The sequence below is a fragment of the Pseudochaenichthys georgianus genome, chromosome 14 (genome assembly GCF_902827115.2).
Source record: "Pseudochaenichthys georgianus chromosome 14, fPseGeo1.2, whole genome shotgun sequence".
NCBI classification, from domain to species: domain Eukaryota; kingdom Metazoa; phylum Chordata; class Actinopteri; order Perciformes; family Channichthyidae; genus Pseudochaenichthys; species Pseudochaenichthys georgianus.
The window spans coordinates 21,785,161-21,807,860 of record NC_047516.1 but is presented as its reverse complement, the minus strand read 5'-3'; the positions used below and the strand labels follow the sequence as shown (position 1 = coordinate 21,807,860).

Below are 22,700 nucleotides of genomic sequence, written 5' to 3'. Positions count from 1 at the left end.
TATGCAGACATATTAAAAGAAACATAATAGGAAATGGTGTAGACAGCGTTGATATGCCACGGAAGTTCTTACAATTCTTCAAGTAATGCATAAATTGCCCTGAAGCCCCGCCATCAGCCTTAACCACCAGCGCTAATTTGATTTCTATTCAGCTGTTTTTGTTTGTTTGACAAAAGCATCCTTTGTTTTTTCCTTTGCAAATGGTTAGAAAGACGCAATTATGTTACTCCCACTACATTTCCTGTCAACATTTATCCAAATTGCAGTGCAGTCCAGTACATCTTGCCATTAAAGTGCCAGTGAAGTGCATTTTTTTGCGCCAAAATGAAATGGCAGTTTCATTCCTTACATATCATTGTGCCTGTTCATGGCTAAAATAATTGTAATTAATTATGAAAAATTAAAAAATATTTTTTAATAATAACGGCCGTCTGAGCCTACCGGAAGTTGCAGACGATAGCGGCGGTGACGTCACAAGATGGGCCCAGTTGTGATTGTAAACATGGCGGAGACTTTGGAAAGTGATACAAGTGTGAGAGAAATGATTGATTTTGACAGTTTTTCTCGATTTAATTCCATTTCCTGCCTTTCTACAAATATATTAGGGACTATAGTGTTAACAAATCCAAGAAAAATGTGTAATGTACATAATGAGTGTGCACACTTATCTAGTATCCTATCCATGTGAACCTGTTTTATTTGTGATGACCTCACACCCTCACCCGGGAAGATGTTTTTCTTTAAATTGAAGTTAAAGGCATCAATCTGGTGCACTTTGAAGGCAACATTAAGAGATTTATGGATACAGCTCTCAACACTCATATCAAACATATATTTCAATAATCAAAAAACATTGGAAGGATTTCTTAACCTATTTTACACAACTAACATAGATGGAAATATTTGTTTACATAGATGACCAAACCAACTGAGATAACTTAGGCTACAGTTTACAATCTACAGTAATCACTCAGAGTCCTTTACCTCCCTGAGCTGACATTATCTCTCTCAGTCCAACAGGAGAGGACTCTCCCTCTTGAAACAGCTAATCTCCGTTAGCTCCGAGCTAGCACTAGATGCTAACAACAACCCTGTAACTCTCTCAGTCTCTCTCTCTCGAATCGACCATTGGCCTTTATTTGTCATGAACAATCAACGAATCTACGAAACAATGACACCAGCCAGACTCACCTTCATCTTTTGGGAACAGAAACATCGCCACTTCGGCAGACTTGACATTACTACAGCCAGCGGCAATGCATCGCTTCCCGTGTGTTTTTCCTCCCTTTTTCTTCACTGTCGCCTCCATTGTCAGGTTTTCTCAATTGGCAATCACTTCCAGTCGACTCCGACACACTTTCCAGTAAAATACTCGCTCAAAAACTTTGATAAATTCGACTTTGAAACAGAGAAACAATACACTGTGATGAATGTAAACACTTCGGAGGCGACCATCTTGTGACGTCACGCAGTAGCTCGCAAGCCACGCCCACGAAGGCGGAGGTCAACTGCGGATTTCACGGCAGCAAATTCAAAACTCATCAAATTAGTTGCTATTCCAACATCTTTTGATATGGGTTTCAATGGACAATTTTGGTCATTACTATATGTATTAGCATAACAGATCATGCACAGGCGCACACTTCACAGGGTCTTTAAAGTAATAGTCACTCTTTCATCCCGCTTTTAACCAATTCCAGGCAGGAGCCCCCCTCAAACACGGTAATGATAAGTGTGCGTTACGGCATCCCGAGCGGCTCAGCCTCCACCCATATGCTGCAGTCCGACTCATAGTAGACTAGTGTTCTCTGCCGGCGCATGCTGACATTAACAAGATATGCCTTTCAAATATCATGGCCTTTGGGACTGGGTCAGAGATACTATTTATAGAAGGTCAAGACTTCCTGATAGTTTGGTTTGCTAGAGTGACAACTGTAAATAGAGCGGGTTTACTAGCTCTGCTGCAGCTGCTTTTGTGTCTGATATTGCTCGGGGCTCTTGAACAGATGTGATCTACATAGATCTGGAATGCTGGTTGATAACAACTTACAGTACTTTTAAAGTTATACGACGGCATGTTAATGTTTAAAATCTCTATACTGCAGTTCAGGTTTCAAGCCTGCTTAATGAACTTCGTCCTGTAACTGCCTTCTAATGCAGGAACACACGGTGTCATTATGCTACACAATATGAGAATTTGCTGACAGTGCCTTTTGCCTTTTAGTTACAAAAAATACATTTAATCTAATATTTATCGTTACCATCTGCTGGCCAAGGTACCCCTGCCAACTATGGGGAGAAAAACAAGTTAGCCACTGGAGCTGCCAGATATTATCACTGCACGTATTCTTTCTACAAAATCAAACAATGCATCAAACTGGCAGACAGGGACATAGTTACACATTGAAAAAGATAAAAGATAATATTCAGATTTTTTTGTTATAATTTCAATCATTAGGTTGTTTTAGGTCAGCAGCTTTGTTGACGTCACAATTACCCTTTATGTAACAGTGAAATACAAGCATGGCAGAGAATACTAACTTTCCTAATAGGAAGATATATATTGTGCATACTGCTTTGATCAGGTTGACTCTAAAATGATTGGATATGACCAGTGCAAATCAAATGAGAAATCTGAAAAGTACCCACCCTGCTATATATATTAAAAGATGTACTGTACACATCCTCCAAAATGTCATGTAGCTAATCCAAGATGGGCCACTTGTGTTACATAACATCTGTCCTCCAGCTAAACCCCACCTTTTCCCCTAATATATACGCTCTGCTCCACCCTCTACTTAATATTCATAGTTGTGGCTTTAAAATGCCGACCCCGATCCGGTGCTGTGGGCGCCTCTCTGCTGTGTGCCTGCTGTCTCTCCGTTTACATTCTGCCAGAGTCAAGAGCCCTGAGCTGCTGCAACTCGTGCCACCATGTCTAAACCCTTATCTGACCATGATAGAAGGAAACAGATTTCAGTGCGAGGCCTCGCCGGCACTGAAAACATTTCGGCACTGAAGACAGATTTCAACAGACATCTCCACTTTACGCTGGTCAAGGACAGAAATGTGGCTACCAGAAGGGATTACTTCTTTGCTCTCGCCCACACTGTGCGGGAGCACCTGATTGGCAAGTGGATCAGAACCCAGCAGTACTACTATGAGAAAGATCCCAAAGTAAGTCATAACAGTAACGATAAATGTATGAATAAATACATTTCATTATTGACTCATGGGTTAAATTCTTAAAAAATGGGTTGTTATTTGAATGGCAACAATGGCATACACTTGTATTTGTGATAGATAACATTCTAATAGAGTAATAATAACAAGGGGAATACTGGTAATTATATTTAATCTATGAACTGGTTCACCTTCAGGATATTTATGGGCAGCCTGTTGCATTGTGAGCCCCGCCTTCCCACAGTGCTCTTTGTTTTCATTAGCATTCTGTGCCACACCCTGCATCTTATACTGTTCATCTCATGCAATAACTTCAGCACATGTCATACATTTTAAACAAAAAGGCCATGAATTGTTCCAACAAGGTATTTATATTCTTCCAAATGTACTTTTAGCAGTTATTCTGCCTGATGTAAGGTCATGACATTTAAACTTCATCTGGGCTTCTTAGCACTCTGTTGGTATGCCGCCGTTCTTGTAGTGTGTTGAAACATTAAACCTCTCCATGACCTTCTGTTGCTGTCCTCTCTGACCATAAAGCACATAGCCTTGTGTCATATGAGCACATGCCTCTGAGGGAATTGAATAATCAGAGCAGCTATATCTCCCCAACTGCAGTGTTATAAGCTAACAGCCATACAGAAAGAACTACAATAGGAAGCTGCAAACCACCATTATCTTGGAGATAACATACCAAACTGTGTGCAATGACAATAGACACAGAAGCAGAGTGACATTTGCATTTACTTAGCAGGGGGGAAATGGTGATCACCAGTAAATAAAATGTCTCTTTTTAGCACAGGAAGAACATTTCCCTGCACCCTCAGGCTTACTCTGCAGGGTTTTTGTTCTGTAAATTACCAAAGCCCTTATGTATTTATCTTAGGAGAGTGACATTTTTTCTCACATAGAAGGTTAGGTTTGTGAAACTTTTAAATGAGATGTTGGTGAGATGAAGCCTCCAACTCAAACCCATCTGATCTGCTAACTGCATCACCTCTAGACTCAAAGGGCAAAGGTGAATCTACCCTAAAAGGTCTAAACAGAAGCCTTAAGGAGTGAGGAACTCCAGGCCCAGACAAGAGTGTTGTGCTGCATATTAGATAACGTACTTATAGATTTATTTTTCACATCACGATTATGCATTATTATACGCAGCTAATCAGCATAATGAGATGTAACAAGGATTGAAGTCTGACAACATTTGGAACAGTCATTTATAATTCAAGAGATAGCTTCTCTGTGATGCTGTTCTGTCATATATATTCATTATTTTTCAACACATATCAGTACACTGGAAACTCCACAATGAAAGGGTATCAGGCTCAAGCTGACCTTTACAGCGACCTCTACAGGAGCTATTTTCTGCACAGAGCAACATGTTGGTGTTATGTTACTCCAAAAGCAATCTGTCCCTTCTCCTCCTCAACTGGGTTGACCCACCATGTGAGAGGAGGGGGGAACAACAACTAAATGGCAAAGGCTAAACACAGGCTCAGGTGGCACATCTCTATGCACTCCCAACCCCGAATCGAAATAATTAAAATGGAAGGTTTCGATGACAGTCTGGGTTGGATGTTTTTGTATACATATATAACATAATTGCATAGATGTATTCCAATCATGTTATTGTGGGGATCTTTCTGTAACCATAATCACACGATGAGATTAAAATACATCTGTTAGTCTTCATCAGACTTTTTCTGGCTGTTCTTTCTAGGGCTGTGTATCGGTAAGAAATCTAAAATTATACAAAAGTCACAATTTAATATAATGGTGAATATTGCAATACTGTAAGAAAGGCAAGGTATTGCATTTTTTTTAAATATCATTTTAAGAAAACTGTCATATGAAATCACCACCGTATATAAAATCTGAATGAGAGAACTGTAATTGTATATATATTCAGAAGTGTTATTGGTATGTTTCCTTGTAACATCCAGAATTACAGTATACGACAAATCATGGATAAAATATCACAAAACATAATGGAATTTTCCAGTGAATCAATATTTTCTCACACCCCTAGTTCCTACAGTATGTTGTTGATTATTTCGATCTTTCTTCTCAAACTGTAGCGTCTTTACTACATCTCCCTTGAGTTCTACATGGGCCGCACCCTCCAAAACACCATGGTGAACCTCGCCCTGGAGAACACCTGTGATGAGGCCATGTACCAAGTGAGCAAAAGACCTTTCATTTATTACACTTAGAACTTTAAAATATCTATTTTCTACTATTATTATTACTATTATTGGAAGGGAAACATCTCAGATCGAAAGCTACATTAGGCCATGTTGTGTGTTGTTGTCTGTAGTTGGGTCTGGACATGGAGGAGCTCGAGGACATGGAGGAAGACGCTGGTTTGGGAAATGGTGGCCTGGGACGCCTTGCCGGTGAGCATCTTTTCACCCGTCATATTTGATCAACTCAAGAGATCTTTACTCTTGTTGACTGATTTAAATAATGCATCATTTTATATAAGAGCTTGTCAAATGTTGATTTGCTTTTTTCCCTGCCTCTGGTTTCCAGCCTGCTTCCTGGACTCCATGGCTTCACTGGGTCTGGCTGGCTATGGTTATGGTATTCGCTATGAATTCGGTATCTTCAATCAAAAAATCGTTAATGGCTGGCAGGTTAGAAATTAGAGAACAGATGTAAAACGTTCCTTTTTTTCAGTGCGTATGAATAGCTTCCCTCTTTCACCTCAAATCACCTGCTAGATGATCATTATCATGTCCTCGTGTTCATCATCATTTTCTATGTCTGGCTCAGCTCTAAAGCCACTAATGAGTGTTTTTGTCCCCTAAAGATAAATGTATGTCATTATCCAGGTTGAGGAGGCTGATGATTGGTTGCGCTTTGGCAACCCCTGGGAGAAGGCACGTCCCGAGTACATGCGTCCGGTGCAGTTTTACGGCAGGACCGAGCAAACCCCTGATGGAGTCAAATGGGTCGACACTCAGGTGAACATGTGAATACAAATAGATGATATGAATAGTAAGAGACGCAATGTAAGATGATAAATAAGTATGTCTGTCCCTGTGGTTTTTGGCAGACAGTGCTGGCTTTGCCATATGACACCCCTGTCCCTGGATACAGAAACAACTATGTCAACACCATGAGGCTGTGGTCCGCAAAGGCCCCTTGCGATTTTAACCTTAAAGACTGTAAGTGTCTTGCAGAGGTCAATCATTTACCATCAGTTGTCAAATTAACTTGAATTAAATGTATTTTTTTCCCCCCTCGCAGTCAATGTTGGTGGCTACATTCAGGCTGTTTTGGACAGAAACTTGGCTGAGAACATCTCCCGTGTGCTGTATCCCAACGACAATGTAAGAAAAAAAGACTGTATTACCTTTTGATCCTCCAGGACTGCACTCTTACTGTAGGATGGCCATGCAAATGTAAACCCTGGATTAGGAAACACAAAAAAAGTAGAAAAGTTTATAGCAGCTTTGGACAGTATGGCTCCTGTATGATTTAAGGGCTTATCCTAACTCGGATGGATTTCCATAATTTGGACCCCAACTTGTGTCCTTTGTCTTCAGCTGGAGCCACTGTGTGCTCTTCCTCTGAAGTCATCCTTCATAGCTGACATAAGAATTGCCGACCATGAGCTTAGTCCCTGAAGGCTAAAGATGGAGGATTTGAGAAATAACCGTCTAAATCAAGATATAATACATGTCAGTTCTGGTTGTTTATGTCCGTGCAAGTGAGAGCAGATCTTCCGCCTAATATTCCAGTCTTGTTTAAATTCAGTCAGGACAGTATCACTGCTATTGGCATTAATAATGTGTGTTACTCATAACAATATAAAAGCACTGACACAATTATTGATTAACCAAGAAGTCCATCAAAGTTATATCAAATGTTACATTGGACTCATAATGAATTGTATAAACAAACGCCTACATTTGATATTGAATTGATCTGTGGGTTATTTTAAACAAGTATGCCATTCAAATAATAACAAAACAATGAAATTACCAAACACTGATGTGATGTCTTCAAATCATGAAACTGAGAAGATCCATAAAAGGGAAAATGAAACCGTTCTACATTTTAATGATGATGATGCTGATCATGATCTTATTAAGTCTGACATTGTTCTATGTTGCTATTACAAGGCTTGAAATGACAAAAAGTATCATCATCATTACAAATGGGAAAGCTTCTACCTTCTCCAATGTTCTTTTTTATATTATTGAAGTCGTTGAATCAGGGTCGTAAATAAAAAGTATTTAGGCTTAAAAAGAAAAGCAACAACCAATCAAATGACGTAATGCACACATTTCCCCACAGGTGATACATCCCAGCTCATACCGTTTCTCCTCACTTTGCGACTATGCTCTTGTCCTCGTTTTCATGAGCTGTCAGTTTGGGTAGATGTTAACTCTGCGGAAGAAGCCTAACGTGGAAACGTTGTCCTCCTGGATCCATTTTAGCAATCCCGAGAGAAGGATGCTTGAGATCCTCAAAGCTTTATTTAGACCAAACGCCTTCTGTATGCCTACTGCCATCTCCGTCGAATAAAAACCCACAAGGGGGGGATGGACAGAAGTGTTTTATCCGACATGCAAGCAGATAGACATTTAGTCCTGGAGAACCACTTAACGTTAAACCTGTTTATTTTTCCCAGAGGTTTGGTTCGCTGCGTTTAATCTTAAGTATTTATTCAACAAGCAAGCCTGTATTTCTATAGGCTACTGTTAAAGATAATCCGCATTGGTCATGGTAACAGTTGCCATCTTCTCTACGACCATACTAAACAAACTATAAACAAAGTGACGCTAACAGGAAGCAACTTGGCGAACAGCCAATCAAGTTGCAGAGGGGCAACAGGTGTGCCACGGCAAGGTTTTGGCATGCGCATTGTTGTTTTTCCACACTGGTAATCCCACATACATTCATAATGAGTCAATGCCCTTTTTAAAACTATACTTTACTATAGCCAACTATATCCAGCCAACGACCTTACATTGCGATTTTATTTCATGCAGCATTCATCTCTTTATCACTCAATAGACTCAATTACAGTAGACTAATTTTCTGTTGCCAGTAGGTGGGGCAAATGTTGCATTTCTATTTAAAATCACCTTAATATCCACAATTGAAAACGTAAAAATAGCCAAAATCACATTGGTGGTCACTTCTACCTACTTCTCCTCCTTTTTATGGCTTAGCAAATGTGAAATTAGGCTGCATTGGGTCAAACCCTCACACTGAATTCAGTTTGCGTAGATATTTCAATTTGTTTCAGCAAACATTTAAACATAATAGAATTGTCCCAATACATTTTAATGAACTGCAATAACTGTATTAACATGATGATTATATGATATTTTAAATAGAGCTGATGCAGTGCTAACACGTTCTTATAACATCAGGTATTGATAATTATTTCATTAAAGAGGATTGATTGCAGATGTCTATGCATGATTAGCAGACACAAGATGGTACCTATAATTATTTTCCTGCAGATCACAAATAGACAAATGTGTGTCTTTGTCCTCAGTTCTTTGAAGGAAAGGAGCTCCGTCTGAAGCAGGAATACTTTGTGGTTTCTGCCACCCTGCAAGACATCATCCGTCGTTTCAAGGTCTCTAAGTTTGGCTCCAGGGAGATTGTTCGCACAGACTTCAGCAAACTGCCTGACAAGGTGAAGTATTACATTCAACAAAATAGTTTCTGTAAAATAAAAATGATTCCTTTGTGCTTTTATTAAATTGCCTCTGTCAGTGCATTGAACATGTTGTATGTAGGTTACACTGTATTATGAGAATAGATTAAATGAACAGTATCTACAAAGCACTATTATGGAATATTCTAATTATGGATTGTCTTTTATTATTGTGTTGCATATTTAGGTTGCCATTCAGCTGAATGACACCCACCCAGCCATGGCTATTCCTGAGCTGATGAGGGTCCTGGTTGATGAGGAGAAACTTGAATGGGACATGGTGAGGAAGAGTGACACAGTAGAACTGCATTTCCCATAACTTTGTTTGTGCTCCAGTGCTTTTGATTCATATTCTAGGAATGTTAATTTAACAGCATCATCGTAATGGTTCATGTTGTCCCTCTCGCTGGTGTTCAGGCCTGGGACATCTGTGTGCGCACGTGTGCCTACACCAATCACACCGTCCTTCCGGAAGCTCTGGAGCGCTGGCCAGTCGACCTGTTTGCCCAGCTGCTGCCTCGTCACCTGGAGATTGTCTATGAGATCAACCGTCGCCACCTGGAGGTCAGTACTCCACATTGCAACATGTCATCATTTCTAATAATAATGCATACAATCTGTACAATGTGTATTTATGGCAGCAGAGGAAGCACACACTGTCCATGCTCTCGGTGGTTGAGTGCCAATTTAGTAATGCAGTCTTGCAGCAGCATAGCATTATGTACTGTCATCTGAAAAAAGCTTGGTGCAATCAATGAATAAGGGTGAGTATTATCAGAATCAGAATACCTTTATTCGTCCCACAGAGGAGAAATATGCATGTGTTACAGAAAGAAAAGAGCCAAAGACATTACCCAAAAAGCATGCATTAATTAATTAAAACCTGTATGTCAAAGAAAAAAAGGTTTTGTATTGGCTTTTAACTGCAGCGTCTGTCAGAATTAGCCCACAACGCTGAATGGAAGTTGAAACATTTCTGACATTAACTGGCAGGTTTTATGAGCTGTAGCTCAACTCTACACTTCACAGTACGCTGTTTCCTTTTCTTTCATACTGATGGAAAGTGCTGTGTTGCTGCTTCTCTGACCTATGTTTACCTATATCATATGTTTATAAAGATATATACGATTCAGCAAGCAAAACATTTAGTCTCACATTCTTTTGCAGAGAGTTGCAAAGATGTTCCCTGGTGATCACGATCGTTTGTGCCGCATGTCCCTCATTGAGGAAGGCGGACAGAAGAGGATCAACATGGCCCATATGAGTATCGTTGGTTCCCATGCTGTCAACGGAGTGGCAAGGATACATTCTGACATCCTTAAAGCTACTCTGTAAGTCTAAGAACTATACCTGTAGGCCTGAATCACCAAAAGTCATATATGTTAGTATGCACGGGTGGCTGCATCGTCTGCATGTTCTGATACGTGTGATGCTTCTCTCTCCCTGCAGTTTCAAGGACTTCTATGAGATGGAGCCAACCAAGTTCCAAAACAAGACCAACGGCATCACTCCTCGCCGCTGGCTGGTCATGTGCAACCCGGGGCTGGCTGAGGTCATCGCAGAGGTCAGCTGTGTTTTTAACATGCACACTTCACACAAATAGCATTATAAATATTTGTTCTTTTGCAATGTTTTCCCTTTATTTGTGTTAACAGAGAATTGGTGAGGAATTCATCCGTGATCTTGACCAGCTGCAGGGCCTCCGCGACTTTGTGAATGATGAGGCTTTCATTCGTGATGTCGCCAAAGTGAAGCAGGTGAAGTAATATTTTATCTTTAATTCAATTCAGTGTATAAAATCAGACTTTATTATTTCTGCCAAAAGCTCAATGCAATCAATGCATTTCCATGTTTATACTGCACATATTATGAGGTATCTCTAAGCCTGCATTAAAAGCTTTTTTTCATATTATTTGTTTTGCCAAAATTCAGAATGTGTGTCTTTACACAGCACAAGCAAATAAAGTTTAACTTGTTTTCCTGTATGTGATTAAATGTTTTCAATAAAGTAGGAAAACAAGTTGAAGTTCGCTGTGCACTTAGAAGAGCACTACAAGGTGAAGATCAACCCCAACTCCATGTTCGACATTCAAGTCAAGAGAATCCATGAATACAAGAGGCAGCTGCTCAACTGTCTGCACATCATCACCTACTATAACCGTAAGTGCACTTTCATGAATCTTCTTTCCCAAATGCTTTGATCCAAACACACACATTTCACTACTGGTATCTCTTCATGTCTCCACCAGGCATCAAGAAGGAGCCCAACAAGCAGTGGACCCCAAGAACTGTCATGATTGGAGGAAAGGTTTGTGGTTTACGGCATGCAACTGAGCTTCCAAAACAAAATCACCCTCACAAGTAAATGAATCTAATGCTCTTTTGTGCAGGCTGCCCCTGGATACCACACCGCCAAGATGATCATCCGTCTGATCACAGCCATCGGGGAGGTGGTCAACAACGACCCTGTGGTCGGAGACCGTCTTAAAGTCATCTTTTTGGAAAACTACAAAGTCACACTGGCAGAGAGAGGTAACTACCAAAGCACTGCTCTATTTCTAAGCTTTGTTTCCATTTCTCTTTTAGAAGGTCCCCTCAGAAATATACAAAACATGTTAAGGCTCGAAATACCAAACAGATCATGCATTATAGCATGCCTCATACCTCTCTGTTTCAGCCCTGTTTCAAAAGTGCTGATTCTCTGTCTGTTACTTTGGATGAAAAAAGATGAGAGATATTTGGTTAAAAAGAACACAATGGTGCTCTAGGAGGAGATTCAGGTGATACGATGGGGGGGGGGGGGGTTACCTTGGTTGGTGATTGGCTAATGGCTACACAAGCCAAAACATCCTTATGACATCATAAAGTGGACAAAATCTGATCAGCTCATTTTCAGGCAGGATTTTATATAAATGGATCAGGACAAAAAGAGAGAGAATCTTTGTTCCTGAAACTTTCAGAATCATGTATACAATAGATGAAAAAGTGGATTTTGCATAATAGGTGACCTTTAATCCACTCTCATTACATCTGTTGAAAACCCAAAATGCTCAAAAACATCAACCCTCTACTTCTGTCATATTCCAGCCATCCCCGCAGCTGACCTGTCACAGCAGATCTCCACAGCTGGCACTGAGGCCTCTGGCACCGGCAACATGAAGTTCATGTTGAACGGTGCTCTCACCATCGGTACAATGGACGGAGCCAACGTTGAGATGGCTGAGGAGGCCGGCGAGGAGAACTTCTTCATCTTCGGCATGAGGGTGGATGACGTTGACGCAATGGATAAGAAAGGGTACGTTTCCAGTTACATTTGTGACATCAAACACATTTTTTCTATACAGTAGCTAATGGAATCTATTCATTATGTGATTTTATCCCTTCATCAGAGCTGTGTGTCCCTAAATGTGACTGTTTGATTTGACCATGACATAATCCCAAAGGGGAACAGCAAAAGGAGCAAAGGCAGAAAAAAGGCTGAACTTTGTATATTTTATTTGTGTGTCTATTGTTGTAAGAACACAGTTATCTGATCCATGTGGTGAATTATCTACAAGATATTCCATCTCCATCTTGTTTGATATCAATGCAAGGAGCTCTTAGCACTCTGTCTCTCCCACAGGTTTTGGTAATGATCACTTTCACCACACAATGAAAGGTGTGGCCTTGGGGAATCTGCTAATGTCTCTGTACAGGCACTAGATACGGCACCTTAATTAATGAGGCAGTTAAGACAGCAACAAGCTTGTGCTTCTATTTATTTCCCACTTAGATACAACGCTTTGGAGTACTACACCCGCCTGCCTGAGCTGAAACAGGCTATTGACCAGATCGCTGGAGGCTTCTTTAGCCCAAAGCAGCATGACCTGTTTAAAGAAATTGTCAACATGTTGATGAATCATGACAGGTAAAGACACATCTAACATTGCTAGCCTGAGGCACACACATGCGTACACAAATACAAATAAGAACGTGTATCAACTTGCATGGTGGTGCATACAAGGAAAAGAGACGACTCATAGACATAGGCATGCAATAATACACACTTGCACACCAAACACATTCCTATTGTACTATATTTGTTGTTTTTTCATTTTATTGCATCCTTTTCTGCACAGATACAAGGTCTTTGCTGACTATGAAGATTACATGAAATGCCAGGAGAAAGTCAACGCTCTTTACAAGGTATGTTCATAAAAAAAAAAACACAACCCATATGGTTCACGAAAGCCTTTCATGCATTTTTGGTAGGACTTTAATTAGTCTGGGTATATGAGTATAACCACTAATGGAAGGTCACTACTCAGAGCTACTAAGCCTTTTAATTACTGATCTTATTACCCGGATGCCATTATCAATCATTTTCATCTTTTCATCAGAAACCTAAGGAATGGACCAAGATGGTGATCCAGAACATTGCCGGATGTGGCAAGTTCTCCAGTGATCGCACCATTACCGAGTATGCTCGTGAGATTTGGGGCATGGAGCCCACGATGGAGTCACTCCCCGTCCCTGACGACTTGTAATAAACTTTCCACATGACGCCACCACGGCCCGACTTTCCCTGCTTGTATCACAACCAGAGTCATTTTAAGAGTCATTTTGTCAGATACTGAGCGGCTGGTAAAAGCCACCACAAACCTGCCTCTGAGAGGGAAAAGCATCACATGCTTCCTGCGTTACTACAGTGTGTGTCACACGACTCTTTGACTAACTTTACATTCTGCATGCATGCAGATCTACAATATGGTTAATAGATCCTCGTGGTGGGCTTTTGTGAAGTGATCTGTGATATTTTTTGTAGAAAAATATGAACTCTTGTACTTCCACTCAGAGCCATTCTGAATAAAATACATCTTAAATAAGACAGCCTGCGTGAGTTTGTATAGCTTTTTCCATTCTGTTTGAGGGAAAGCCATGTTTCCAGAACATTTAAATTGTAAACTGAAGAATACATTTGCACATTATTATTGTGCAATAATTGTATTTCCAAGCATATTACATGAACAATGGCCAATTTCACTCTAGCCTAAGAACCAAATCAAATTAGTTTGGTAACCAATAGCACAGTGGGCAACACATCATTGTAATCAGTGAATCGTAAAGGTCCCATGTCATGGCCATTTCTACTAATCATAATTCCATTGTTGAGGTGTACTAATAGATCTCTAATAGATTTACATTATTCAATGTTCCAAAATCACATTGGTTTCTCATACAGCATCTTATAGTATGTGTATTCACTCTCTGTCCTACACACCTTGTTGGAGCTCCTGCAACCCCTCCCTATGAGCCCACCGTGCTCTGATGTGCGTTTATGTGTTACAATGGCGTTTGTTAGCAACCAGAAAATGACACCAGTAATGACAAACAGATGAGAATGCTGCGTGGGGTCTGGGTGCCGTGTTGGCGGGACGTTGCGGGGCTCGTTGCTCCGCTCGAGGAGCGGACAGTGTGAGCTGGATTACTGGTGTCGTTTCCTGGTTGCTGCCAGACAGCGAGACTCAGCCTGAGCACACACACGTGAGTGTGTGGCAAACTGTTAGTGGAGATCCACGGAGCCGAGGCTGAGAAAAGATAAGGCTGAGTGAGTGAGTGTGTGTGTGTGTGTGTGTGTGTGAGGAGCTCCACGGATTGGTCCATTTGGACCTGGGTATGGTCACGTCACCATACTCAGGAAGAAAAAAATGGAAAAAGAAAAATCTCCAACGAGGCGTTCTGGGGCAGCATAGACAGGTATTTTCTGTGTTAGAGTTTTACTCGCTACAGGGTGTACTTAGAGGGTTTGTGACTTTGCAGACTGTTTACATGCAGAAAAAGCTACATAACACACAAGGGGACGGGTAATAACCGAAAAAGCATGACATGGGACCTTTAAATAAATATTCTAAAAGCAAATTAAATATGCATTTAATTAAACATGGGCATTTTGTTGTATTTTGTAGTCAAATGTTGATTTAAATAAAATGTGTACAATTCAGGAAGCAGAACATCTGTGGTCCAATCAGTGGACAGTGTTGTGAAAATTCAACATTCATTCAATAACTATAATCCTCAGATTCAGATTTTGGGTTCATTGGCCATTTAAAAAGGCATCAAGTGTGTTTATTATCTGTACGAAAAGGTACAGACTATGACATAATGTTATTTAATATGACCTGGCAGACAAAACACACAGATATTGGGTAGATCCAATAGGTACCAACTGCCTTATCTAATGCAAATATTGGGAACATATGGAGCAGAGTTAAGAGGTGCAACACACAAAAAAACACGAGATAGCGTGTTTGATGAAGCCGTGGCCCCACAGTCCCCTGGATGACCACAGCAGCAGCAGATCGCTCAGCAGAGGACTTCAGCACTGTGGCAGTGAAGGCAACACGTATCTCAATGCAGTCAGAGGCAGTAAACAAATGCCAAAGTTATCAAGGGCGTTTATTTCCTCCAACTAAAGAAAGCATACCAAAGCAATGGATCATCAACATCACTGTTATCTCATTCCAGCCCTTTAAATGTCATATCTGCATACAACATGTGTCACTAAAAGGATCATATTTGATGACAAAATATTTGTTTGACTGTCAAAGAAACTAAAATAACATGTTAAATAAAAAAAATAAAAATGTCCAACTTGGGCCCAAGATGTTAGAAGACAAGGAAAAAAATAGCAGAGCAAATATCCAGTCATCACACACCCACACACACACACACCCACACACACACACACACACACACACACACACACACACACACACACACACACACACACACACACACACACACACACACACACACACACACACACACACACACACACACACACACACACACACACACACACAATCCATTAAAACATTTCTAATTTGTCTCACAGGGGGGATTTAAAGTCTGTACACAATATGACACGCTCTGTCCTTAGACCCTAGCATCGAACAAGGAATAACTCCCCAAACAACACCTCTCATAACTTAAGTCTTATAGTGACTGAAAGAGCATTCCCATGCAGGCCTCAGAGCTTTCTGAGGGATAAATGAAGTTCTCTGAATGGCCTTTAGGAGGAGCTGTTGCTACCAAGTGAACAGTTGAGGGGAATAAGCGAAACGGACGGATGGTTACTCTGTCCCGCTGATTCAGCTGTGCACCCTGTGACCTCAATCGATTCGTCAATGGCTCCTTTGCGTGCCAGTAATGGCTTTTCATCACACACACACACACACACACACACACACACACACACACACACACACACACACACACACACGCCCTGACCGTCCGTCAATATGCGACGGGATGGGAGTGAGAACGTGTTGCACACACACACACACACACACACACACACACACACACACACACACACACACACACACACACACACACACACACACACACACACACACACACACACACACACACACACACACACACACACACACACACACACACACACACCAACACGTTCAAGATTACTTCATGAATGTGTACACATTCATGGTTGCTAAGGTGGTTGCTATGGACGCTGCAACAGCTCCCAGACCACGTGATCAACAACAATGGCCGACCTTCGTGTTATTCTCGGTGGAAAATGCCTATTTTAAGGTTCATTTGGCCATTAAAATGCGTTTTGATGTCATTTTATGCGAGTAATGAGTTTTTATTTCTGATTATTTGTGCAGTACATGTACATGATGTTTAGTTTGCTAGTTAGGACGAAGATTACTTCATGAATGCTAACGTTTTTTTGGTGGAAATGTGTTTTTTCACAGCAAAGTCACCCTCTGTACTTGGACTTATTGGGAGAATCTAAAGGCAAGAACATCCCAAATATTAATTTAGGTCTTTATTGTAGACCTTTAGTGTTGCCGTCTGTGAGGAAATTACATGGGGCTCAGAGCCTCGTATTTTTTAAATCTTTTTTTCCTTCTAATTTGTTATTCTTTTCAAAATAACACACTGTTATTTACTCACCAATAACACACAATTATCCTTGCTTTTATTTATTGGTTTAATTCCATAATCTCGGTCTTTTTTGGTGTTCGTCAGGAACAGAATTTCAAAATAAAAATAACCGGAAACAGACGTAGGCCTCTACGGGACATTTCGAGCATCATTGCGATTGTCAAAATGTTTGAGTTTAGTATGGCCGAAGACACTACACTGCCCATAATCCCCAGCTATCGTTTAGGACTACAGTCCCCGTGATTACTTTTCAAGGTCTGGGATTGGATGTTGGAGTGGCAGTGCGCCAAGGTTACGCCGAGCGTCATAGCTGTTTGAAATGGAACGAAACCACGCCAGACTATCCAAAACTGGAATCGAACGCCCCCCCAGAAGTACATACTACACTATTGTGTTTCGCAAAATGTTCTATGGGACGTCTCTACTGTACGTTTTCGTTTTTCCCACAATTAGAAGTTGCCAGTATTAAACACATTGGTGTTATCAAATGTAAAACATATAATTAATAAATGGGTGAAAATCGCTGTCCATAATGCGCAGCATTAATATATAGCATTAATATATACCCACATGACAGCTCATTGATACTTTGTAATTCTACTCCACTACAATTCAGAGGTTAACCTGGTATTTTTACTCCACTACACTTATTTGAGTTACTTTGCAGATTCTGATTAATGATGTGAAATATAAACAACCCTTAAATCAGACTTTAGTTACACCTGAGTAAAATTCAGGGAAGGTGATTGTCAAGTGCCAACAATCAGGAGAGATATTTGATAGTTGGTGCTTGAGAAGACTAAACATGTATCTTCAATTGACATTAATGGAAACGAGTAATAAAGTATATTAATTACTCGTTATTCTCTACTAATAGTTAATTAAAGACTATATATTATGGCTATTTTGCACATCCCTTTCAAGATTTCAAGATTTTAAAGGTTTATTGACATATCATATACACAACTACGGTGTAGTTATGCAATGAATGAAAAACTTGGGTCACAGGTCGACACACTGTTAGCCCGGAGTTCATATCTAATTAAATAATGAATTACAAATTACTGACATTATTTAAGTTTCATTGCATTACTATCAAATGTAAGCTTATTCTACTTGCTGACTACCAAATGTAAGCATATAATACTTACATGTGTTAGTTAAGCAATGTGTCAATAATTTTAAGACATGCACTTATTTGTTTCACCAAGGATGATTTTATTTGACAGTTTTACATGGTTTGTTCTCTTTTGTGTTTCAGGTTTATTGCGAGTTCAACAGAGTGGTGGGGAAAAATCTCAAGGACAACTTCTTCGATGCACTTGACCGTTTCTCTCCGAGCCTGATGGACCTCTTTAGGAAGAAGAAGGGTGTCACTGGCCAATTTCTGTCTGAGCTTTTAAGTCAGACAAAGGTGGGTTTACTTAACATCTGTCTACCCAATCTCTTTCCTCTCTCCTTGTTCCTCTTCTGTCCCTTTGACTTCCTTCTCATCTCTTCTTTTCTCTCATTTGCTGCTCTTGTCCTGTCCATTTAATTGCATATCTTCATGTGTCATTGTTTCCTCTTTTCCCTTGTTCATTTTGCTTTGCTCTCTTGTTTTGTTTCCTATTCTATTCTTTGGTCAATAAGAAGTTATGTTCTCTCCCTTTTCTATTCTCTCCCATCATGTCATCTCCTTTTGTCCTCTCCTTTACTTTCAACTATATTTGAAATAAAGTCATTGTGTAGAGTTTGTAGAATGTATTTGATGAATGTATGACCATTCTTTGTTATCTCCACTATATTCCAGACCACTGAGTCAACAGACATCAGATGCCTTTGTGTTCGGGGACTGCCAATCATCTTGGGGGATGAGATGAGCCTTCTGCCTTCTTCAAGACCTGCACCGTAAGTTACTTTAACCCTTGTGTTATGTTCACATTTTGAACCCTTTGGTAATGTTCGGGTCAAACTGACCCGGGACATTATTCAGGGTTTAAATAAAATACGGAACTAAATGTAATTTACACAATTCCTTATATATATATATATATATTGTCTAACTAATTCACCAACAATATAAATGAAATATGATTCGGTTTTTTAAATACTCTTTGCTATATAAAATTTAACAATGTAAGTGTCCATACAAATGTAATTTATGTAAGAAAAAATACACTAAGAAAAACTAGGTTTACATGTTCATGCTTTTCTAGGAAAAATACAAATGAAACATTTTTTCATTAATGTTATTTTTTGTAATCTTTGTCTTATGATAATCAAAGCCTTCGAGGAAATATAGCAATTGAAACACAAGAATCACACATCCAAATGGATTTGGCTTCGAAATATATATAGATGATGAAACATCCATATAAATGACGGAACAGATATACACAAAGCAAATCCAAACAATTAACAGTCACTGTTCATAAAATACAGTAAATCCAAAAAATACATATATTTTGGCCATTTTGCTGGTAGATCATTTTAGTTCTGCACTATACACTGTAATGTGAGGTTATGTGTCTGTTTAGTCCTTCCTCCGGCGTGCAGGTACGAGGGGGACAGTTAGAGAAAATGTTTATAATGTTCTGGAATAGTTTTGTGCACACACTACAAAGGGTAAAGATCAAGGGAGTGTGTCCTTCATAATAAATAAGCCTAACACCTAATGTGTTGTAGGTGAATAATGAAGATTGTCTGCATCAAATGTTCACAAATTCATGGCAGCCAAGCTACATACAAAACCATATTTGGTGCACAATTTGCAACTAGTACTTGAAATGTACAGATCCACGTAAGGCCAATTTAAGGCCCAGATTGTCCTTTTATTTATTACTTTTGGTTTTTATGTTGTATGATGCTTTTCATTATAAACAGTGGAAGCTACTTTTTGGTGGACGATGTAGAATTATATGTCAATCTCTTTATTTCTCTGTTAGGATGCGGCTGATAAGGAGGTGTACAGTCAAACTCCACTGGGAATCCTCTGTGTCGGAGAAGATCCTCAGCTCAACCCATCCAGTGTGGCAATCGTCTTGGAGGGGAATGTGGTGATGGATGGACCGGCTAACCTGCCTCAGGCCTTCTGTGTCCTGTTTGGACTCATTTATGCCCTGCAATTGGAGTACCCAAAGTGCATGAAAAACACTTTCCACTTTGTTCAGCAGGTGATGTTGAAGCTTGGTAAAGTTGAGCTGGCACCCAAAAATCAGCTTACGGGGTTCTGAAAAGTTGGCAACTTCAATATTGCATTTTGTTGCATGTTTGCACTGTTTGACCTCTTGTTGGCATTTCCATTTGTGTTTTATTCTATAAACTACTGACAACATCTCTCCCAAACTCCAAACAAAGAAGTCATTTAGAGCATTTATTTGGAGAAAATACTTTTCTGGTCAGAATAACAGAGAAAATGCTGTGTTTTCAAACCTCAAATAATGCAAAGAAAACAAGTTCTTCATTATTAAACGACACAATACTAATGTTTTAACTTAGGAAGAGCTCAGGAATCAATATTTGATGGAATAACCCAGATGTTTCAATAACAGCTTTCAATGCGTCTTGGTTGCTCGCCACCAGTCTGTCACATTGTTGCTGGGAGACTTGATGTCTCTCCTGGCACACAAAGCCAAGCTGCTTGATTTGTTTGTGCCAGGAGTGGCTTAATAAGTGGCCCAACAGCAATGTGAAAGGTGTTGCAGAGCAGCCAAGGCACATGAAAGCTGTGATTGAAAATCTGGGTTATTCCACCAATTATTGATTCCTGATCTCTTCCCATGTTAAAACAATAGTATTGTGTTGTTGAAAAATGAATTTTAAATTGTTTTCTTTGCACTATTCGAGGTCTGAAAACACTTTTTTATTTTTTGCAAATAAATGCTCTAAATAAGAATATTTGGAGTTTGGGATAAATGTTGTCAGTCATTAATTTATAGAATAAAACACAAATGTTAATCCAGTTTTTACAAACAGTAAAACGAGAGAAAGTTATCATTTTAAAGAGGTCTCTTAATTTTTTCAGAGCGATATATATCTGTTTATATATATAGAGAGAGATTGCTATGGTTTAATGTGAAAATGTATGGTACAATATTTTTGCTAGAGTTTTTATAGGATGCTCAATTTCATTGTATCCAAGTTTTAATAAAAGGTAAAACTTTATTTTTGTGTCTTTTTCTTTTTTGTAGTTGACGGAATAAAAAATATAAATACGTAATGTAACCACTTTCAACTAAAAATTCTAAGTTATATAATTGGGCAAAGCAATTGATATTACACAATATTTTAAGTAAAATCAACTTCACATGAAGTGCATTGTACTTCAAATAACAATTCCAGTCCTTGAATAACTTAAGTTAAATTCACTCAAGTTTTCCTAATGCGTTACTTAAAAAAATAGAAAGTGGTTGACTTAAAAATGTAAGTAAAATGAACTTGACATGAAGTGCATTGTACTTCAAATAACAATTAAAGTCCTTGATTAATTTAAGTTTAATTTACTCAAGTTTTCATAATGCTTTACTTACATTTTTAAAGGCAACCACTTTCCTCTATTTTTTTAAGTAGATTCAACTTATCGGGGCTTACAGTGCAGTGCATTACAAGACATCTATCAATATGTGTGTACCTCCACCATTAAACTGTCATATTCTGCACATTTCTTATACTATCTACATAAGAGTATAATCCATATGTATAATATCAGTTAAAATAAGTGCTTCAACATAGTTAACATTGCAGGAAAGCAATATATTAGACGTTAAGTACTTTGTCAGGCATAATATTTATCTGTAGATAGATACCCCCAAAGTTGTTGTCTTATTTAAAAGAAGTTATTTAATGTTTAAATAAAGGTTAATTCGTTTTTCTGTTTTGCACCTCCTCCTATTAATATCTTTGTACATCCTGCACTAAACTGTTTTATTGAAGAGATCACTTATAGTATCTTCTTGATTTTTTATATTCTATATTTCTATCACAGACCTTCTACTTTCCCCCTATGAAAGTATATGTACTCTTAATATTTTTTCAATCAAATATAACACATAAAAACAATAATTCAATAAAGTGCTTTAACCACTAGGCGGTGCACACAAGGTACACACAGCCATAATAACTTTGTATTATTAGTGTGTATGTACAACATCTGAAGATGTGTAGTTTTATTCATGCTTTCACATAATTTTACAGCATATTGCTATACTATTTCAGACTCAGTATTTACATTCTTACATTCAAAATTCAATCCAATTCAAATCAGTAATATCTTTAAAAACTACAAGTCCTTTTATATCAGCTGTGCACCGTTATGGTGTAAATATAACCTATCTATGAATTATATCAAATGTAAAAGTCAGCCGAATTAGTGTTGATACTGCAAGGAGACGTATTGTGTGAAGAGAAATTGAAGATGTTTTTTAATTGTTGATATATTTATGATCCACGTCAAGTATTCAGTTTCGGCGGCATTTCTTCAGTTTTTCCAAAGGTCTTCTCACCAGGGCGCTATAAATAAAGAACTACGGCAGATCTGTAATATTTAATGCAGCCGAACCGTGTATTACAATGCCGTTATGTGATGACTTTCAAAGAGAAAAGCAAGAGCACTCGGAATTAAGTATTATTTTATTCTTTTAAAATGTTTTCCGGATTTCATATAATATAAACACCAAATCCCAGCATACATTGCGGCTAAAACATCCAATCAGCGTAGCTGAGAATCTTGGGTAATCGCTCGAAATGCTACGTCTGTTTCCGGTTATTTTTATTTTGAAATTCAGTTCCTGACGAACGCCAAAAAAGACCGAGATTATGGAATTAAACCAATAAATAAAAGCAAGGATAATTGTGTGTTATTGGTGAGTAAATAACAGTGTGTTATTTTGAAAAGAAT

General features: G+C 39.0%; 2 protein-coding genes across 2 annotated transcripts in view; one reads left to right on the top strand and one right to left on the bottom strand.

Moving 5' to 3' along the window:
• The window catches only part of LOC117459067 (neurexin-2-like), a 179,115-nt gene extending 170,945 nt beyond the window's left edge, over positions 1-8,170 (bottom strand). The window contains exons 1-2 of the mRNA XM_071205482.1: positions 7,510-8,170; positions 6,542-6,597 (exon numbers count right to left, since the gene is read on the bottom strand). The gene's annotated coding sequence lies outside the window, so the exon portion shown is untranslated. The remainder of the gene's footprint in view (positions 1-6,541; positions 6,598-7,509) is intronic.
• Positions 2,840-13,731, top strand: pygma (phosphorylase, glycogen, muscle A). Its single transcript, XM_034099909.2, has 20 exons — positions 2,840-3,177; positions 5,262-5,363; positions 5,501-5,579; positions 5,716-5,819; positions 6,018-6,149; positions 6,242-6,353; positions 6,436-6,518; positions 8,702-8,845; positions 9,054-9,146; positions 9,284-9,430; positions 10,034-10,197; positions 10,316-10,430; positions 10,522-10,623; positions 10,879-11,026; positions 11,116-11,174; positions 11,257-11,398; positions 11,954-12,161; positions 12,639-12,773; positions 12,985-13,051; positions 13,246-13,731. Exons 1-20 carry the CDS (start codon positions 2,935-2,937, stop codon positions 13,390-13,392), a joined length of 2,526 nt encoding a protein of 841 aa, XP_033955800.1. The 5' UTR covers positions 2,840-2,934; the 3' UTR covers positions 13,393-13,731.
• The last annotated feature ends 8,969 nt before the right edge of the window (positions 13,732-22,700 follow it).